Raw genomic sequence first — 16,384 nt, 5'->3', positions numbered from 1 at the left:
AATGCAGATTGCTGGGCTGTTTTGCATCTTTTTAAATTTATTTTACCAGTTCACTCTTTTTCTCCATGTTTGGGGAATTATTTGCCCTCCAGATACTGCTATGGATTAGGGCTTTTTTTGGCACTCCCGTAGCATTGGCTTTTCTTGTCCTGATATGTGTCTATGTGGTGGGTTGAATATTCCCCCCAACATAATACTCTTCATTCACAGAATTCTTCACAGAATTACTTCACAGAACTTCACGGAAAGAGTGGAATGGGCCAGTGGAATGTGCTGCCCAGGGAGGTGGTGGAGTCACTGTCCCTGGAGGTGTTGAAAAAAAAAGCTTGGATGTGTCCCTTGGAGCCATGGTTTAGTTGTCAGGAGGTGTTAGGTATTAGGTAATAAGTTGGACTTGATGATCTCTGAGGTCTTTTCCAACCTGGTTGAACAAACAAAACAAAAAATTGCCAGAGCAGCTCAGTTGGAAAGCCAATGAAGCTGCATTTACAAGCAAACCTACCATCTAAAATATGAACTGCAATGAATATGTACAAAATATACAATATTTACATGTATGTACAATTTATAAACAACACAAGAACCCCCCACCCTGGACAAAACCAGGGGGCTACTAATAGCTTCCCCCTCCCTGCTCCCTTCCCTACCCCGCTGTACAAGGGACAAGGCACAGCCTAAAACTACCACAGACTGTGGGAATAACTCAGTTTTAATTTGATTGCTGTAGGACTAATGTCCCCTGTTCGACCACCCAGCAGGACAGCAGATAGCTGCACTGCATTAGAGCTCTTCCACCAACAGGCACAGCATGACTGTAAGCTAAGGGGGCACACCTGCTGTTCACACTATCCACTGTCCTACTTACAGAACTTCTGAGAGAGAGTGAAACTCTTTCAAATACTTAAGATTTTTGATTTCTGTGATCTGTGGTTTCATGTGCCTGCTCTTGTATCTTCAGTTCTTTGGGCTTCTTTCTCCTTTCAAACTGTTGCATTTATCTGCTTTGAATACCTTTAGTTTTAACCTACAGAATCACAGAATTAACCAGGTTGGAAAAGATCTTTGAGATCAACAAGTCCAACCTATCACCCAACACCATCTAATCAACTAAACCATGGCACTGAATGCCTCATTCAGTCCTATTTGAAACACTTCCAGGGATGGTGACTCCACCACCTCCCTGGGCAGCACATTCCAACAGCCAATCTCTCTTTCTTTGAAGAACTTACTTCTAAGATCAAGCCTAAACTTCCCCCTCCACAGCTTGAGACTGTGACCTCTTGTTCTGTCGCTGGTTGCCTGGGAGAAGAGACCAACCCCCACCTGGCTACAACCTCCCTTCAGGTAGTTGTAGACAGCAATGAGGTCTCCCCTGAGCCTCCTCTTCTCCAGGCTAAACACCCCCAGCTCCCTCAGCCTCTCCTCACAGGGCTGTGCTCCAGACCCCTCCCCAGCTTTGTTGACCTTCTCTGGACACCTTCCAGCATCTCAACATCTTTCATGAACTGAGGGGCCCAGAACTGGACACAGGACTCAAGGTGTGGTCTCACCAGTGCTGAGCACAGGGCAGAATGACTTCCCTGCTCCTGCTGGCCACACTGTTCCTGATGCAGGCCAGGATGCCATTGGCTTTCTTGGCCACCTGGGCACACTGCTGTCAACCAGTACCCCCAGGTCTCTTTCTGTCTGTCTGCTCTCCAGGCAAACAGGTAGAGGAAAAAAGGATCTGAGAAACAATTTTTTTTTTCCCCTTCCACTTGATTTTAATTTAGCAATGAATATAAATGCGTTATTTACACACAGGATTTGCACAAGAAAATAATTGGTTTTCCCTTCTCAAGGACTGATGTTAGGGCACTGTGTCCAGGAACACTTTGGATATTGCTTTAAAGAAAACACTCTTTGCTCTGTGTGAGTTTCCTTTACCTTCTTCTTTGTGCACTGTCCATTCATTTATACATGTTTTCTGGTAGGAAATTTGATCCAATTTAGTTATGCAAAACATACTTCCAGCCAAATAATTCATAGTTCTCTGTGAATTAAAGCAGTAGTGCTTTTAATAGACAAGGGTTTATTTCTGGTCTGGCTTTTTTGTTTTGGGTTGAGGTTTTATTTTATTTTGCAAAGCAGACACATAGGTGAGATGTGTAACAGATTTGGTGCATCTTATGCTTACCAGAGGAAGAGGATTTGTCTTTTTCTGGATTTTTTTGTTTATTTGTTTTGTTGTCTTGTTTTGGGTTTGGTTTGGTTTGTTTTTTTCATGAGGTGTGCTACAGCAGGCCAAGTTTAGATGAAACAGTATTCAAATGCTAATCTGATGACCTGTTTCAAAGCAGACATTAGTATGCAATCTCTGTCCGGAGAGCTTAACTGAGAGAACCTGAGTCATTAGCTCAGCTGGCCTTGCCTAGGGATGATTAATTACCCTTCAAAAGGCCAATTCAGTTCATAAAACTTGGATGTTGATGTCTTGTTTTGTAGCTTTTGAGGTGTGTGCTTCACCAGTTATGTCCTGATTCCATTGTTCAACCTCTTAAAAATCCCAAGGTTTTTTGTTTCAGTCTCTATATTAGATGACCATGAGCCAGCCATGTGTCCTTGTGGCCAAGAAGGCCAGTGGCATCCTGGGGTGTTTTAGAAGGGCTGTGGTTAGTAGGTTGAGACAGGTTCTCCTCCCCTCTACTCTGTTCTGGAATATTATGTCCATTTCTGGGCCCCTCAGTTCAAGAAAGACCTCAGGGAACTGCTTGAGAGAGTCCAGTGCAGAGCCACAAAGATGCCAAAGGCAGTGGAGCATCTTCCTTAAGAGACTGAGGGAGCTGAGGGCTGTTTAGCTTGGAGAAGACTGAGGGGTGGCCTCATTCATGTTTATAAAGATGTGAAGAGTGAGTGTTGGGAGGATGGAGCCAGGCTCTGCTCAGTCCTGTCCAGTGATAGCACAAGGGGCAGTGGGTGCAAGCTGGAGCAGAGGAGGTTCCATGTGAACATAAGGAAAAACGTTTTCCCTATGAGGGTGTCAGAGCCCTGGAGCAGGCTGCCCAGAGGGGCTGTGGAGTCCTCTTCTCTGGAGACATTCAAAACCCACTTGCATGCTTTCCTGTGTGACCTGCTCCAGGTGATCCTGCTCTGGTAGTGGACTTGGACTGGGTGATCTTTTGAGGTCGCTTCCAACCCCTAACATTCTGTGATTCTGGGAAGTGTGGCTAGTTTCTTGCCCCTGTGAAGGAGGAGAAGGACTTTTGTCCTTCCTTTGATTGTGAAAGATTTTAGTAAACGCATCTGAACAACTTGTCAGAGAGAGGATGTGGCTAGGAGCATGTAGTTGCTCTCAATATTTTTTCAGATTTAAAAAAAAAGAAAAAAAAAAGCCTTTTTACACATTTGCCGCAAGGTAGCACCCACTTAGTGACTTCTGGGGAAATGCTCTGTTTTGCAAAACACCATAGTAAGCAGCTAGTGAGAATGGTTTTGCCAGCTGCCAGTGTCTCAGAGTTGTAAGGGCTGCTATACTACTGTCAAGCTGTCAGGGACAGGTGGTGAGGGCTGTTTGCTGGGTTTGTGAATAGCTGATTTTGCTGAAGGATCTAGAAAGGCTAGCTTTGCCTAAAATATCCAGATGCCAAAGTAGATCAGTTTCCCTGTGCACAATGAGTCTGAGACGTCAAAGGAGAGAAGTGTCGTTCTTCAGAGAGGGTCCAGCAGCTGAATTAAGACTGAATTTCTACCAAAGGCAACTGAGATCCCCAAACACAACTTCTGTAGAAAAGCCCTATTGGCCTGTCAGAGTTATTGCATGGTGGATCATAGAATCATAGAATCAGTCTGGGTTGGAAGGGACCACAAGGACCATCCAGTTCCAACCCCCCTGCCATGGGCAGGGACACCTCACACTACAGCAGGCTGGCCAGAGCCTCATCCAGCCTGGCTGCAAACACCTCCAGGGATGGGGCCTCAACCACCTCCCTGCACAACCCATTCCAGGCTCTCACCACTCTTATGGGGAAGAACTTCTTCCTCATGTCCAGCCTGAATCTCCCCACTTCCAGCTTTCTTCCATTCCCCCCAGTCCTGTCACTCCCTGATAGCCTAAAAAGTCCCTCCCCAGCTTTCTTGGAGCCCCCTTCAGATACTGGAAGGCCACAAGAAGGTCACCTCAGAGCCTTCTTTTCTCCAGACTGAACAGCCCCAACTCTCTCAGTCTGTCCTCATAGGAGAGCAGCTCCAGCCCTCTGCTCATCCTGGTGGCCCTTCTCTGGACACCTTCCAGCATGTCCATATTCCTCTTGTCATAGAGGCTCCAGAACTGGATGCAGTACTCCAGGTGGGGTCTCACCATCATGGAGTAGAGGGGGAGAATCACCTCCCTTGACCTGCTGGCCACACTTCTCCTGATGCAGCCCAGGCTCTGGTTGGCTCTCTGGGCTGCAAGTGCACATTGACAGCTCCTGTTGAGCTTCTCATCCACCAGCACCCCCAAGTCCCTCTCCTCAGGGCTGCTCTCCAGCCAGTCCCTGCCCAGCCTGGATTTGTGCTTGGGATTGCCTCAACCCAGCTGCAGGACCCTGCACTTGGTCTTGTTGAACCTCCTGAGGTTGGCTTGTGCTCACCTCTGCAGCCTGTCCAGGTCCCTCTGGATGGATCCCTTCCCTCCAGCCTGTCTGCTGCACCACACAGCTTGGTGTCATCAGCCAACTTGCTGAGGGTGCACTCGAAGCCACAGATGGTATAGGAAGTCATATAATCAAGATGTTTTTATGCTTGTTCCCTACTCATAGAATCATAGAATGGTTTGGTTTGGAAGGGGTCATCCAGTCCAACCCCCAGCAGTCAGCAGGGATATCCTCCACTAGATCAGGTTGCTCAGAGTCTTGTCAAGCCTGACTTTGAATATCACCAGGGATGAGGCCTCAACTACCTCCCTTGGAAATGGAGTTCAAGGAGAAATGTTAAGGATGCCAGCTTTTATAGAATCATTGTACTGCAGAATCAGCTAATGATTTCTTCACAGAAAATAGAACTATGTTTGGAAGTGATTTAAGATGCAGCAACAGATAAATAGCATGTAAATAAATGACAGCAAAAAGTGCCTGAAACTGCTTGTTAAACTTTCATAGAGGCTAAAATTTATACTGTTGTATAAAAAAAAATAAAAGACTGTGCTTAGAGAAAAAGTCTGAACACAGGAGGACAATTTTCTTGCTGTTGAAAAGTTAGCTTTAATGTTTAAGAACTCTTTGAAAACAGATTCTGAGTTAAGGAGACATTAATTGGTGTGGCTTGTATTGCTTGTTTGGTTTATTTCTGAAGCAGAACATTCTTGCATGACTGGAGAAACTTAAGATCAGGCTAGACAAGGCTGTGAGCTTTGGGGATCCCTTCCCACCCAAACCATTCTATGATTTCATTATTTACTTTCCTCAGATCTAATCTAAACCTGTTCTCCCTCAGCTTGAAACCATTCCCTCTTGTCTTATTCCTAGACACCCTGATGAAAAGTCCCTCTGCAGCCTTCCTGTAGGATCCCTTCAGATACTGGAAGGCAGCTCTAAGGTCCCCCCTAGAGTCTTCTCTTCTCCATGCTGAACACCCCCAGCTCCCTCAGCTTATCCTCATAGCAGAGGTGCTCCAGCCCTTGGATCATCTTTGTGGCCCTCTTCTGGACTCAACCCAGCAGCTCTGTGTCCTTCTTATGCTGGGGACAGCAGAACTGGATGCAGAATTCGAGGTGGGGTCTCAGAAGGGCAAAGAGGAAGAATCACTTCTCGTGACCTACTGGTCACTCTCCTCTTGATGCAGCCTGGGACAGAGAGCATGAAGGTGGTTTGAAGAATCCAGGTGGAAAGACCTTCATTTTGGTTCTGTTTTTTGAAGGATGTTGGCAACTTTAAGATTATAATGGCTAAAAAAAAAAAAATCAATTTTTGAGCAGCATAACTCTTGTTTGGCATCATCCCATCATTCTGACAAGAAAGGATGTGCTCTCCACTATGTTATCCAGGAATGGGAGTGTGTCCTGCTGGTAGAATCACTGCCATGTACGTACTTCATGGGACCTTACAGAAAGTACACCAGCAACCCACCTACTGAGACAGTGAACTAAATGACATGTTGCCCTTTTCAACTGTATATATATTTTTTTTTCTCTTTTATATGTTCAGTGACAAACAAGAAACCAGCTCAAGCCTCTATTACAAAGGTGAAGCAGTTTGAAGGCTCTACCTCTTTCGTCAGGAGAACGCAGTGGATGCTCGAGCAGCTTCGGCAGGTCAATGGCATAGACCCTAACCGGGTGAGTCTGAAGAGGCCTAGGAAATTAACAGGGAACTGAGCTCCTTTTGTAGCTGATTTGTGCATCAGGCATGATTAAAAGACACAGAATCATAGAATTGTTAGGGTTGGAAGGGACCTCAAGGAGCATTGTGTCGGTGTGAGCTGAAATTCCCCCCCAACCCCGACAATGACCAGGCTAGCTCAGTCTGGAAGCAAATGAAAGCTGTATTTACAAGCAAAATCTACAATCTATGATGAAATGCAATGAATATGTACAAATAGACAAAATTCACAGCATTTACAAATATATACAATCAACAGAAAAGCACAACCAAGCTCCCTTTGCTTCCCCCCAAAGGAAACCTTTCCCAAGGGGCCCTCTCTCTCAGGAGCCTCCCCCCCAGTTCCAACCCCCCCTGCCATGGGCAGGGACACCTCACACTAGATCAGGTTGCTCACAGCCACATCCAGCCTGACTGCAAAAACCTCCAGGGATGAGGCTTCCACCACCTCCCTGGGCAACCTGTTCCAGTGTCTCACCACCCTCATGGGGAGGAATTTCTTCCTAACATCCAATCTGAATCTCCCCATTTCTAGTTTTGTTCCATTCCCCCTTAGTCCTAGACATCTGGAAACCTCAGATACAGGTTTAAGTGCAAATTCTCAAAGAAAGAACTCAATGGAATAGGTAAAACAGGTTTAATGGGAAAGATAAGAGCAAGCCAAAGCTCATAGTCATAGGGTTTGTTTTCCAACTGCCTTTCCCTGCTTTTTTTCCTACTCTGTCTCTTCTTTATGAAAGGAAAAATAAGAACCTTGAAGAAGAAGAAGAAGAAGAATTGAATAATAATGAGAAAAAGGCAACTTTTTTTTTTTTTTTTTTAGCTAGAAGCCTCTCAAGGTCCATCTTGGCATGCATCTGTGTGGGGGTTACTGAGGTTCAAGTTTGTGAAATATTGTGGACCTTGTGTTTTTTGTAGGATAATCCTCAGGTCCTTCTGCATTTCTCTGGTTTGGTTTGGTTTGGTTTTTTTATAAAGGGTGGTATTGTAGTTTAGGTGCCAATAGTATGTGAATGCTGGTTTCAACCAAAAAAAAAAAAAAAAACACACCAAAAGTTAAATAATACAAATAAACCAACCCCCCACTAGATAGCTCTTGAATTATTCCTTTAATGTGGAATATGCAACCCACCTTGAGCTCTCTCAAGACAAAATCGGTCTTGATACATAGTGAGCTAATGAATACAAGTCTACAGTAGTTAAAGCAGAGAATTAGAAGTTAGGAATGTAGCTTATATACAGTGTGATCACAAAGTGACTCACTGTGTTCCTTGTACAGCAGCCTGCTCAGTTTGATCAAAGCTGTGCTCTTACCAGCCACCTAAGCATCTTAACCATGGTGCACCAAATGCAGTCACTACCCAGGACTGGTCTTTTGTACAAGAATAAAGTCCTTTGGCCACTGTCCTGTGAAATGAAGAGGGTGGAATTATATTGTTTTCTGAGTAAAAGTGACAATGGAAATGAAAGCAATGAGAAATAGGTAAGGGGTATGAGTTTTAGGTCCTTCCCCAGCATCTGCTATGCAGCTGTGTAAATAACAGATGCTTGGGATACTCTCAGATTGAAAGTTCTATCAAGTTCTTCAGACATGTTCCTTTCAAGCCTACCTGTCTGTGAATTCCTGCTGTCAAAAAAGCATCTACTAGATTAGATTACAAACCTATAGTTAACAAATATTGCTAAATTTATAGCAAAACTTCTTTAAAAATTAAAATCCATTTCTTTTGGCAGTTGGTGCATGGAGCAGAGCTGGGCTTTGATTTGATCTGGGAACATTATTTTGTTCATGTTCAGACCTATGCAATCCTTTATGCTAATCCAGAAAATGCAATAACTAGGTCTTGCTATTTGTTTTCCTTCTTTGGCTGAGTACTGAGAGCAAAACCACAGTGTGAAAGTAGACTTCGTACTGAGAAGCACAAATCCTTGTGTAATATAGAAGATACATAGAATTATTTGTTGTTTGGGATATTTTTGTCACATCTGTATATTCCTTCATCAAAATATACTTGCAAAAAGACTGCTTTCACCTGTTTTGGTTTGGGTTTGTTTTTTTTTTTTCATTCAAAAACATCTAAAGTAAAAACAATCCCAGGATGGTCTTGAGTTGCATGACCTGTATGCTTTTTTCCCCAGCATAATACTGTTCAAGAACTAATATCTCTGTATCTTTTTTCTAATCATTTATAAAACCATAATAATAGGAGTGTGTGGTGGTTTGTTTTTTTTTTTTCTTCTAGGATTCCCCAGAATTTGATCTACTATTTGAAAATGCTTTTGACCAGTGGGTGGCAAGCACAGCTTCAGAAAAATGCACATTCTTTCAGGTTCTACATCACACTTGTCAGCGATACCTTACAGACAAGAAACCAGAATTTATCAACTGCCAATCTAAAATTATGGGAGGTAAGTCAGTCAGAGCTGGAGTACTTCTTGCAGCTGGACATGAAATGACTTACGTTGTCTTCAGATGAGCTTGCAGCCTAATTGCATCTTGAAATCATGGATCTGAATATGCTAACATCATGGTAGTAAAATTCTAGGACTCATCATTTTTCCATCAAGCACCACTTTGCACTCTTCTGCTGTCTTTGCTTCCCTAGTGTTCAGTTCTAGAGGCAGGATCCCTTATCCACCCTGCTGAGAAGTCATTCTTCTTCCTCTCCTTAGCAACTTTGACTTTGATTTATATCTCTAATTTTGTTCATTCAGAAACATTTCTGGGTGGCCTCAAGTGTTTCCTATTATTCAGCATTGCCATTTCCTCACCAGTCTGTGAAAAAGTGGTTGTTACTGAACTTGTGGTTTTGGGAATTTACCTTGATCTTGACAGAAATCACTTAGTTTGGAGTTTTGTTAGGGATCATAAGTTCCATATCTTAGGGTGAATTTCCAGAGTGTCTAATTAGGTAAAAAAAATCTAGTCAATATGTGAAAACTGGTATTTACCATCTTCTTCCCTAGCAACAAAAACTGTTTTGGGTTTATTATTTGGGAAAATAAACTGGTTTGGGTTGTTCCCTTAGACTGAAATTTCTGGAAATAAGTTCTGGGTTTTTTTTTTCTTCACTAAAACAGAGCACTCTTAAACTCTTACACCTCCTAGGTTCTTAACAGCTGGAATAAAAGATTAGTTTTCTCTTTCTCAGTGAGTCCACAAACTGTAAAAGACAAGTGCAAGCTGGCTTGGGGTTCTGTTTAGTTGTCATTTCTTCCCCACAATAGACTTCAATTATAAATACAGCAAGTCTTACTCAGTTCTCAGTTCTCTTCTCATAAATCCAGAATAATTCCTTTATGCTGTTAGCAAAACTGTATTTTGTGCAGCTTTTTTTATATGTTCTTTCTCATGGTGTTTTTGTTTGTTTTTTTTTTTTTTATCTTGCATCCCTTGCCTCTAAACCACCAAAGGGAAACTTGAGGAAAAGGAAAATCATCTCCAGTTTGATGCTTGCATTTTAGAGGATGCCACTAACTTGGTGGTCATAAATCTGAACTGTTCTGTCAATGATCCCTTTCTTTTAGCATCTTCCCAAACTAAGAAAAAAAGACAAAAAAAAAATCTTGTAAACTTCCTCTTTCATTTTCCCCTCCCACATTAATAGGATTTCCTTTGTTTTCTTTTTGATTTGATGAGGAGGAGGGAAGAGCAGTTAGTTTCTGCACTCATGGCAGGAGATAACCTCTACAATTTTTCCATTTCTTATGGAAGAAATCTCATATCCATCTGTTTGCTGATGATGCTCACATCCATCCTTCTTGCTAATAAGTCAGTATTAATAAACCTATTTTATTATGTTATTATTAATGGTTGTGATAGAATCATAGAATTGATTCTATGATTCTATCCTTTTCAAAGGATTCTTTCCTTTTCAAAGGAAAAGACCTTTGAAACCATCCAGTCCAACTATCACCCAGCACCATCTAATCCACTAACCCATGTCACTGAGTGCCTCACCCAGTCTTATTTTAAACATTTCCACGGACGGTGACTGTAACACCTCCCTGGGCAGCACATTCCAATAGCCAATCTCTCTTTCTGGGAAGAATTTCTTCCTAACATCCAGCCTAAACCTCCCCTGGCGAGCCCTCAGGGGGCTGGAATACCTTTGGTATGAGGACAGGCTGAGGGAGCTGAGGTTGTTCAGCCTGGAGAACAGAAAGCTCTGGGGAAACCTACTAGCAGCCTGCCAGTACCTGAAAGGGGTCTACAAGAAGGCTGCAGAGGGACTGTTTGCAAAGCCCTGCATGATAGGATGAGGGGCAATGGTTTGAAATGAGAGAAGAGTAGATTTAGATTGGATGTTAGGAACAAGTTCTTTACCAGGAGGATGGTGGAACACTGGAGCAGGTTTCCCAGAGAGGTAGTTGAGGTCCCGTGCCTGGAGATACTCAGGGTCAGGCTTGACAAGTTTCTGAGCATCCTGATTGGGTGGAGGATGTCCCTGCTGACTGCAGTGGGGGTGGACTAGATGACCTTTAGAGATCCCTTCCAACCCAAACCATTCTATGATTCTATGTCACTTCATGCCCTCTGCCAAGGCAGCATTTGTGTTTTAAATTGCATGCTTTGAAATTCTCTGAGAGATGTGAGAAGTAACACCCTTTCTGGGTGGTTAGACAGTTTAGTTTCTAATACTCTACAAGTATTTTCAAAGTGTATTATCAGAATATACATACGGATGCATCCACAGGACTGGATTTAGTAATACACAGATGCACATCCAGTTCTGGAGCCCATGTTACAGGAAAGATCTGGATGTGTTGGAGTGTGTCCAGAGAAGGGCCATGAGGATAAGCAGAGGGATGGAGCTCCTGTCCTATGGAGACAGACTGAGAGAGTTGGGGCTTCTCAGTCTGGAGAAGAGAATGCTCTGAGAAGACCTTCTTGTGGCCTTCCAGTATCTGAAGGGAGCTGAAGGAAATCTGGTGAGGAACTTTTTAGGGTGTCAGGTAGTGATAGGACTAGGGAGAATGGAGCAAAACTAGAAATGGGTAGATTTAGATTGGATGGTAGGAAGAAATTCTTCCCCATGAGGGTGGTGAGACACTGGAACAGGTTGCCCAGGGAGGTGGTGGAAGCCTCATCCCTGGAGGCTTTTGCAGCCAGGCTGGATGTGGCTGTGAGGAACCTGCTGTAGTGTGAGGTGTCCCTGCCCATGGCAGGGGGTTGGAACTGGATGAGCCTTGAGGTCCCTTCCAACCCTGACAATTCCATGATTCTCTGATCAAACATGTGATGTGCATCTTGTAGCAAATGCATATTTTCAGAACCAAAAAAAAAAGGCCACAAAAGACTCTTCCTCCAAGTGGAGCAGAAGATCAAAGAGCTTGAAGGGCTTGTTTACAAACTTACTTATCTTATTGAGCCTTCTTGCTTCCTGAAGGCTAGTAGTGAAGAAAGTGAAATTCATGCTGCTTCTGTTTCTGCAGGAAGTGCTTGAGAGCTTAGCCCTGGTAAATATTTGTGTCCCTGGAATTGCAAACCTTCTCCATTGCCTTGCTTCTTTTAACCTCTTCCCACCCTCACACTCTTCTTCCTGTGGGCCAAAGTCCTGTCCGTGATTCATCTTCTCCAGAAACACTTTTTTGCTACATTTTCATTGGATTAGTGTGGAGCAATATAGTCTGGAGTTAAATAGTCTAGACTGTTTCCTGTGACTTGATTAATGACATTAGTAATTATAGCAGTAATGAGAAGTGATTAAAGGTATGGGTGCTGATTCTGAGAACAAAGAACAAATTCAAGTTTAAGAGGGCTGTAACAAGATGCCTCCCACTAGTACCTTGTACTAAATATTTCAAATTTGCCATTTGTTTGGAATGTAGAAGAGTTGGGTCCATGGCTCATATGCAGTCTGGATGTGGTTTTGGAGAGGAAGGGAAAGGCAGGCACTTGGCAGAGGGTATTTTGGCTTAGATAAGAAATATTTTCCACCTTTCTTTCTAACAGAGAGGTTCTGATACTGGAATATCAGACACTTGGAGTATCTTTGTGCTCAGTTGCTATTTGGTGGGTGAGTTAATCAGATGGTATTGATTTTACATCACTAATATTCACAGTATCACAGTACATGAGAGGTTGGAAGGGACCTCCAGAGATCATTGAGTCCAATCCCCCTGCCAAAGCAGAATCACTTAGGGTAGTCTGCACAGGAATGCATCCAGGTGGGCTTGGAAAGTCTCCAGAAGAGACTCCACAATCCCCCTGAGCAGCCTTTTCCAGGGCTCTGTCACCCTCATTGGAAAGAAGTTTCTCCTCATGTTGAGATGAAATCTTCTATGTGCAAGCTTGTACCTGTTGTACCTTGTCTTGTTACTGTGCAGCACCCAAAAGAGCCTGGCCCCCTCCCCTTGACACCCACCCCTCAGCTATTGATAGACATTGATCAGATCCCTCTCAGCCTTCTCTTCTCCACACTAAACAGCCCCAGGGCTCTCAGGCTCTCTTCACAGGGGAGATGCTCAAGTCCCCTAAGCATCCTCCTGGCTCTGCCTTGGATTCTCTCCAGCAGGTCTCTGTCTCCCTTGAACTTGGGGAGCCCCAAACTGGACACAGGATTGCAGCTGTGGTCTCAGCAGGGCAGAGTAGAGGGGGAGAAGAACCTTCCTAGACCTTCTGGACACACTTTTCTTGATGCCCCCAAGCATCCCATTGGCTCTCTTGGCCACAAGTGCACATTGCTGCCCCATGCAGAACTTGCTGTCCACCAGCACTCCAAGATCTTTCTGTGTGGAGCTGCTTTCCATCAGGGCAGCCTCTAAAAGCAAAGTTGGAGGTGAGTGGTGTGCAGAAGTTTTGTCATCTACAGATTGTGTTCATTAGAACAACTTCATTCTTGACATAACATCAGGCTGAGAAAGGATGAATTTGACTCTCATTTCTGGATAGAACCCAGTGCTACAGCATTTAAAGCTCTTCAGAAATTAATTCTGGGCCTATAAGAATGAACAATTGCTGCCACATTTAGATACACAGTAGAAAAGCATAATCCTGGGAAAGGAGCAAGATCTCAGGTTGCAGGAATATTATGATCTTGCCATTTTTCTTTGTCTGTTTTAAGCTTTGTACTTCCTGTATTCTTTGATTTTTAACAATCCTTCTGAATTAATTAAAATATTCTTAGCAGCCTAAAGTAATGACATCTTTGCCTCTGTAACCTTTTCTCTAGGACAGCTGGCAGGAGTCATTAATGGATCATTCTTTTTCTCCTCCAGGAATATATTACCAGTGTAAGAATGCTAATGAGGAATTCTTTTTTCATATGCTATTGTCTCAGCTTACCACATTTCAGAGCTAGTAAGCATAGAGTGGGTTCACCATGCTGTGCAAGACTTCATAGAAGGGCTTGGCTTGGAAGTGACCACCATGGGCAGGGACACCTCTCAACTAGACTTGGCTGCTCAAGGCCTCATCCAACCTGATCTTAAACACCTCTAGGGAGGACTCATCCACAACCTCCCTGGGCAGCCTATTCCAGAGTCTCACCACCCTTGTACTGAAGAACTATTTCCTAAGATCCAGTCTAAACCTACTCTCCCTCAGCTTCAAACCATTCTCTCTTGTCCTGTTGCTGATGAAAAGTCCCTCTCCAGCCTTCCTGTAGGATCCCTTCAGGTATTGCAAAACAGCTCTAAGGTTTCCCCACTAGAGTCCTCTCCAGGCTGAGCAACTCCAGCCCCCTCAGCCTGTCCTCATGGCAGAGGTGTCCCAGCCCTTGGATCATTTTTGTGACCCTCTTCTGGACTTGCTTCAGTAGCTCTGTGTCCTTCTTATGCTGGGAACACCAGCACTGGACACAATATTGGAGGTGGGGCCTCACAAAAGTCAAGGGGCAGAATCCCCTCTCTTGCCCTGCTGCCCACACTCCTCTGGCTGCAGCCCAGCACACAGCTGCCTGCTGGGCTGCATGAGGGCACTGCTGGCTCATGGTGAGCCTCTCATCAATCAGTGCACCCAAACCTTTCTTCAGAGCTACTCTCAACCCACTCTGCCCCCAGCCTGGATGCAGGACCTTGCACTTTGACTTGTTGAACCTCATGCAGTTGTCCCTGTCCCAGTGATCTTGTTCTTATCATCAAGAAAACTACTAATTCTTGAGGCTTAGTGCATGCCTTCATTGTGTGGTTGCTCCAGCCTTCCCTGTTGTTGTATTGTCTCCCTTTGAGGAGATGATAATGCAGACAGCTGGACAGACACTGCTGTGATCCACTGGGGCAGTTCTATTTAATTGTCTCCTCTATAAATAAAATACAGCTGGTTTCTAATGCTGTTCTGCTGCACTGCTGCCATCGCTGCAGTGCCTTCCAGCACCTCTCAGCCGTGTGGTTGTGTCTATCTTCCTCCACTGTATGTCTGTGCCTTGCTAAATATTTCCCTAGGAAATTGATTTAAACTCAATCTGTTGTTTATTGTGGCTTCCAAGGTACTTCACTGCTGGTGTGGTGCATTAAGAGTCCTGCTTGAAATAGGGCTTCTTGTGGAAGAAATTGAACAGCCTGGGAAAATAAATTGGTGGAGAGGTCAGCTTCTGCAGACATCAGCCATGCCAGGACTGGAATTGGAGGAAAAAGCACAGTGTCACACTGCTATCAGCACCAAGGAAAGGCTTGTGTGGGTGTCCCATGTTGTATTACACTAGAAATCACATCCTCCACTGTTAAAGTTGCTGTATCCCAAATGGAATGCAGCTGCCTGGATGCATAACTAATAATGACATTAGTAAGAAGTCTGCAATGTCTTTGGGGGTGACTGACACCATGTCAGGCTGTGCTGCCATCCAATGGGATCTGACCAGGCTGGGCAAAGACAAACCACATGAAGTTCAATAAGGACAAGTGCAGAGTCTTGCATCTGGGGAGGAGTAACAGCAGGCACCAGTACAGACTAGGGGTTGTGCTGCTGGAAAGCAGCTTCATGGAGAAAGACCTTGGAGTGCTGGTGGACAGCAAGTTCTCCATGGGACAGCAACGTGCCCTTGTGGCCAAGAGAGCCAATGGGATCCTGGGGGGCAGCAAGAAAAGTGTGTCCAGAAGGTATAGGGAAGTTCTTCTACCTCTCTACTCTGCCCTGCTGAGACCACAGCTGCAATCCTGTGTCCAGTTTGGGGCTCCCCAGTTCAAGAGAGACAGAGACCTGCTGGAGAGAGTTCAACAGAGAGCCACGAGGATGATGAAGGGGCTTGAACATCTTTCCCATGAAGTAAGACTGAGAGCCCTGGGGCTGTTTAGTCTGGAGAAGAGAAGACTGAGAGGGGATCTGATCAATGTCTACAAATATCTGGGGGGTGGGTGTCAAGTGGAGGGGGCCAGGCTCTTTTCAGTTGTGTGCAGTGATAGGACAAGGAACAACAGGTACAAGCTAGAACACAAAGTTCCTCCTCAACACGAGGAGACACCTCTGTATGGTAAGGGTGACACAGCCCTGGAACAGGCTGCCCAGAGAGGTTGTGGAGTCTCCTTCTCTGGAGGCTTTCAAAACCTGCCTGGATGTGTTCCTTGTATGTCCTGCCCTTGGTGATCCTGCTTTGGCAGGGGGATTTGACTCTATGATCTCTGGAGGTCCCTTCCAACCCCTAACATTCTGATTCTGTGAAATCCTCACTGTGGGGAGCTTTTATGTGCTGTGCTTCCTCCCTGAGGGAAACTGATGATAAGTAAGCTGAAGAAAAGTGAATATTTTTCTTCTTTACTGATTCTCTTAGCACACCTGCATTATTACATCCTCAGCTTGTCAGACCTCTAAGCCAGCCTCAAAGAGGTTTATGAAAATGTAAAGTACTTAAAATTCACTGTTTCTTTCTCATGGCCTATGAACAAACTACCAAATTACAGAATCACAGAAACATACAGGTGGAAAAGCCCCACAGGATCAGGAAGGCCAACCCAGAACCCTACTCTACAAGGCTCACCCCTAAACCCCAGGCACCACAGCCAAGCCATCCAAGCTTGGGGACTCAACCACCTCCCTGGGCAGCACATTCCAATCCCTCACCACTCTTGCCATGAAAAAATGTTTCCTAATGTCCAGTCTAACCCTACCCAGT

General features: G+C 44.5%; 1 protein-coding gene across 3 annotated transcripts in view; it reads left to right on the top strand.

The window, feature by feature from the left end:
• Nucleotides 1-16,384, top strand: part of STXBP6 (syntaxin binding protein 6) — a 62,838-nt gene that overhangs the window by 32,955 nt on the left and 13,499 nt on the right. For 2 of the 3 annotated variants that reach the window (XM_054400570.1, XM_054400571.1), the window contains 2 exons: nt 6,162-6,292; nt 8,579-8,744. The exons of the other annotated variant lie outside the window; for it this stretch is intronic. In XM_054400570.1, coding sequence (XP_054256545.1) covers nt 6,162-6,292; nt 8,579-8,744 — 297 coding nt within the window. The remainder of the gene's footprint in view (nt 1-6,161; nt 6,293-8,578; nt 8,745-16,384) is intronic. 3 annotated transcript variants of the gene reach the window in all.

Source organism: Indicator indicator, chromosome 4 (assembly GCF_027791375.1).
Source record: "Indicator indicator isolate 239-I01 chromosome 4, UM_Iind_1.1, whole genome shotgun sequence".
Lineage (NCBI taxonomy): Eukaryota > Metazoa > Chordata > Aves > Piciformes > Indicatoridae > Indicator > Indicator indicator.
This window is presented reverse-complemented; position numbering and strand designations above follow the sequence as displayed.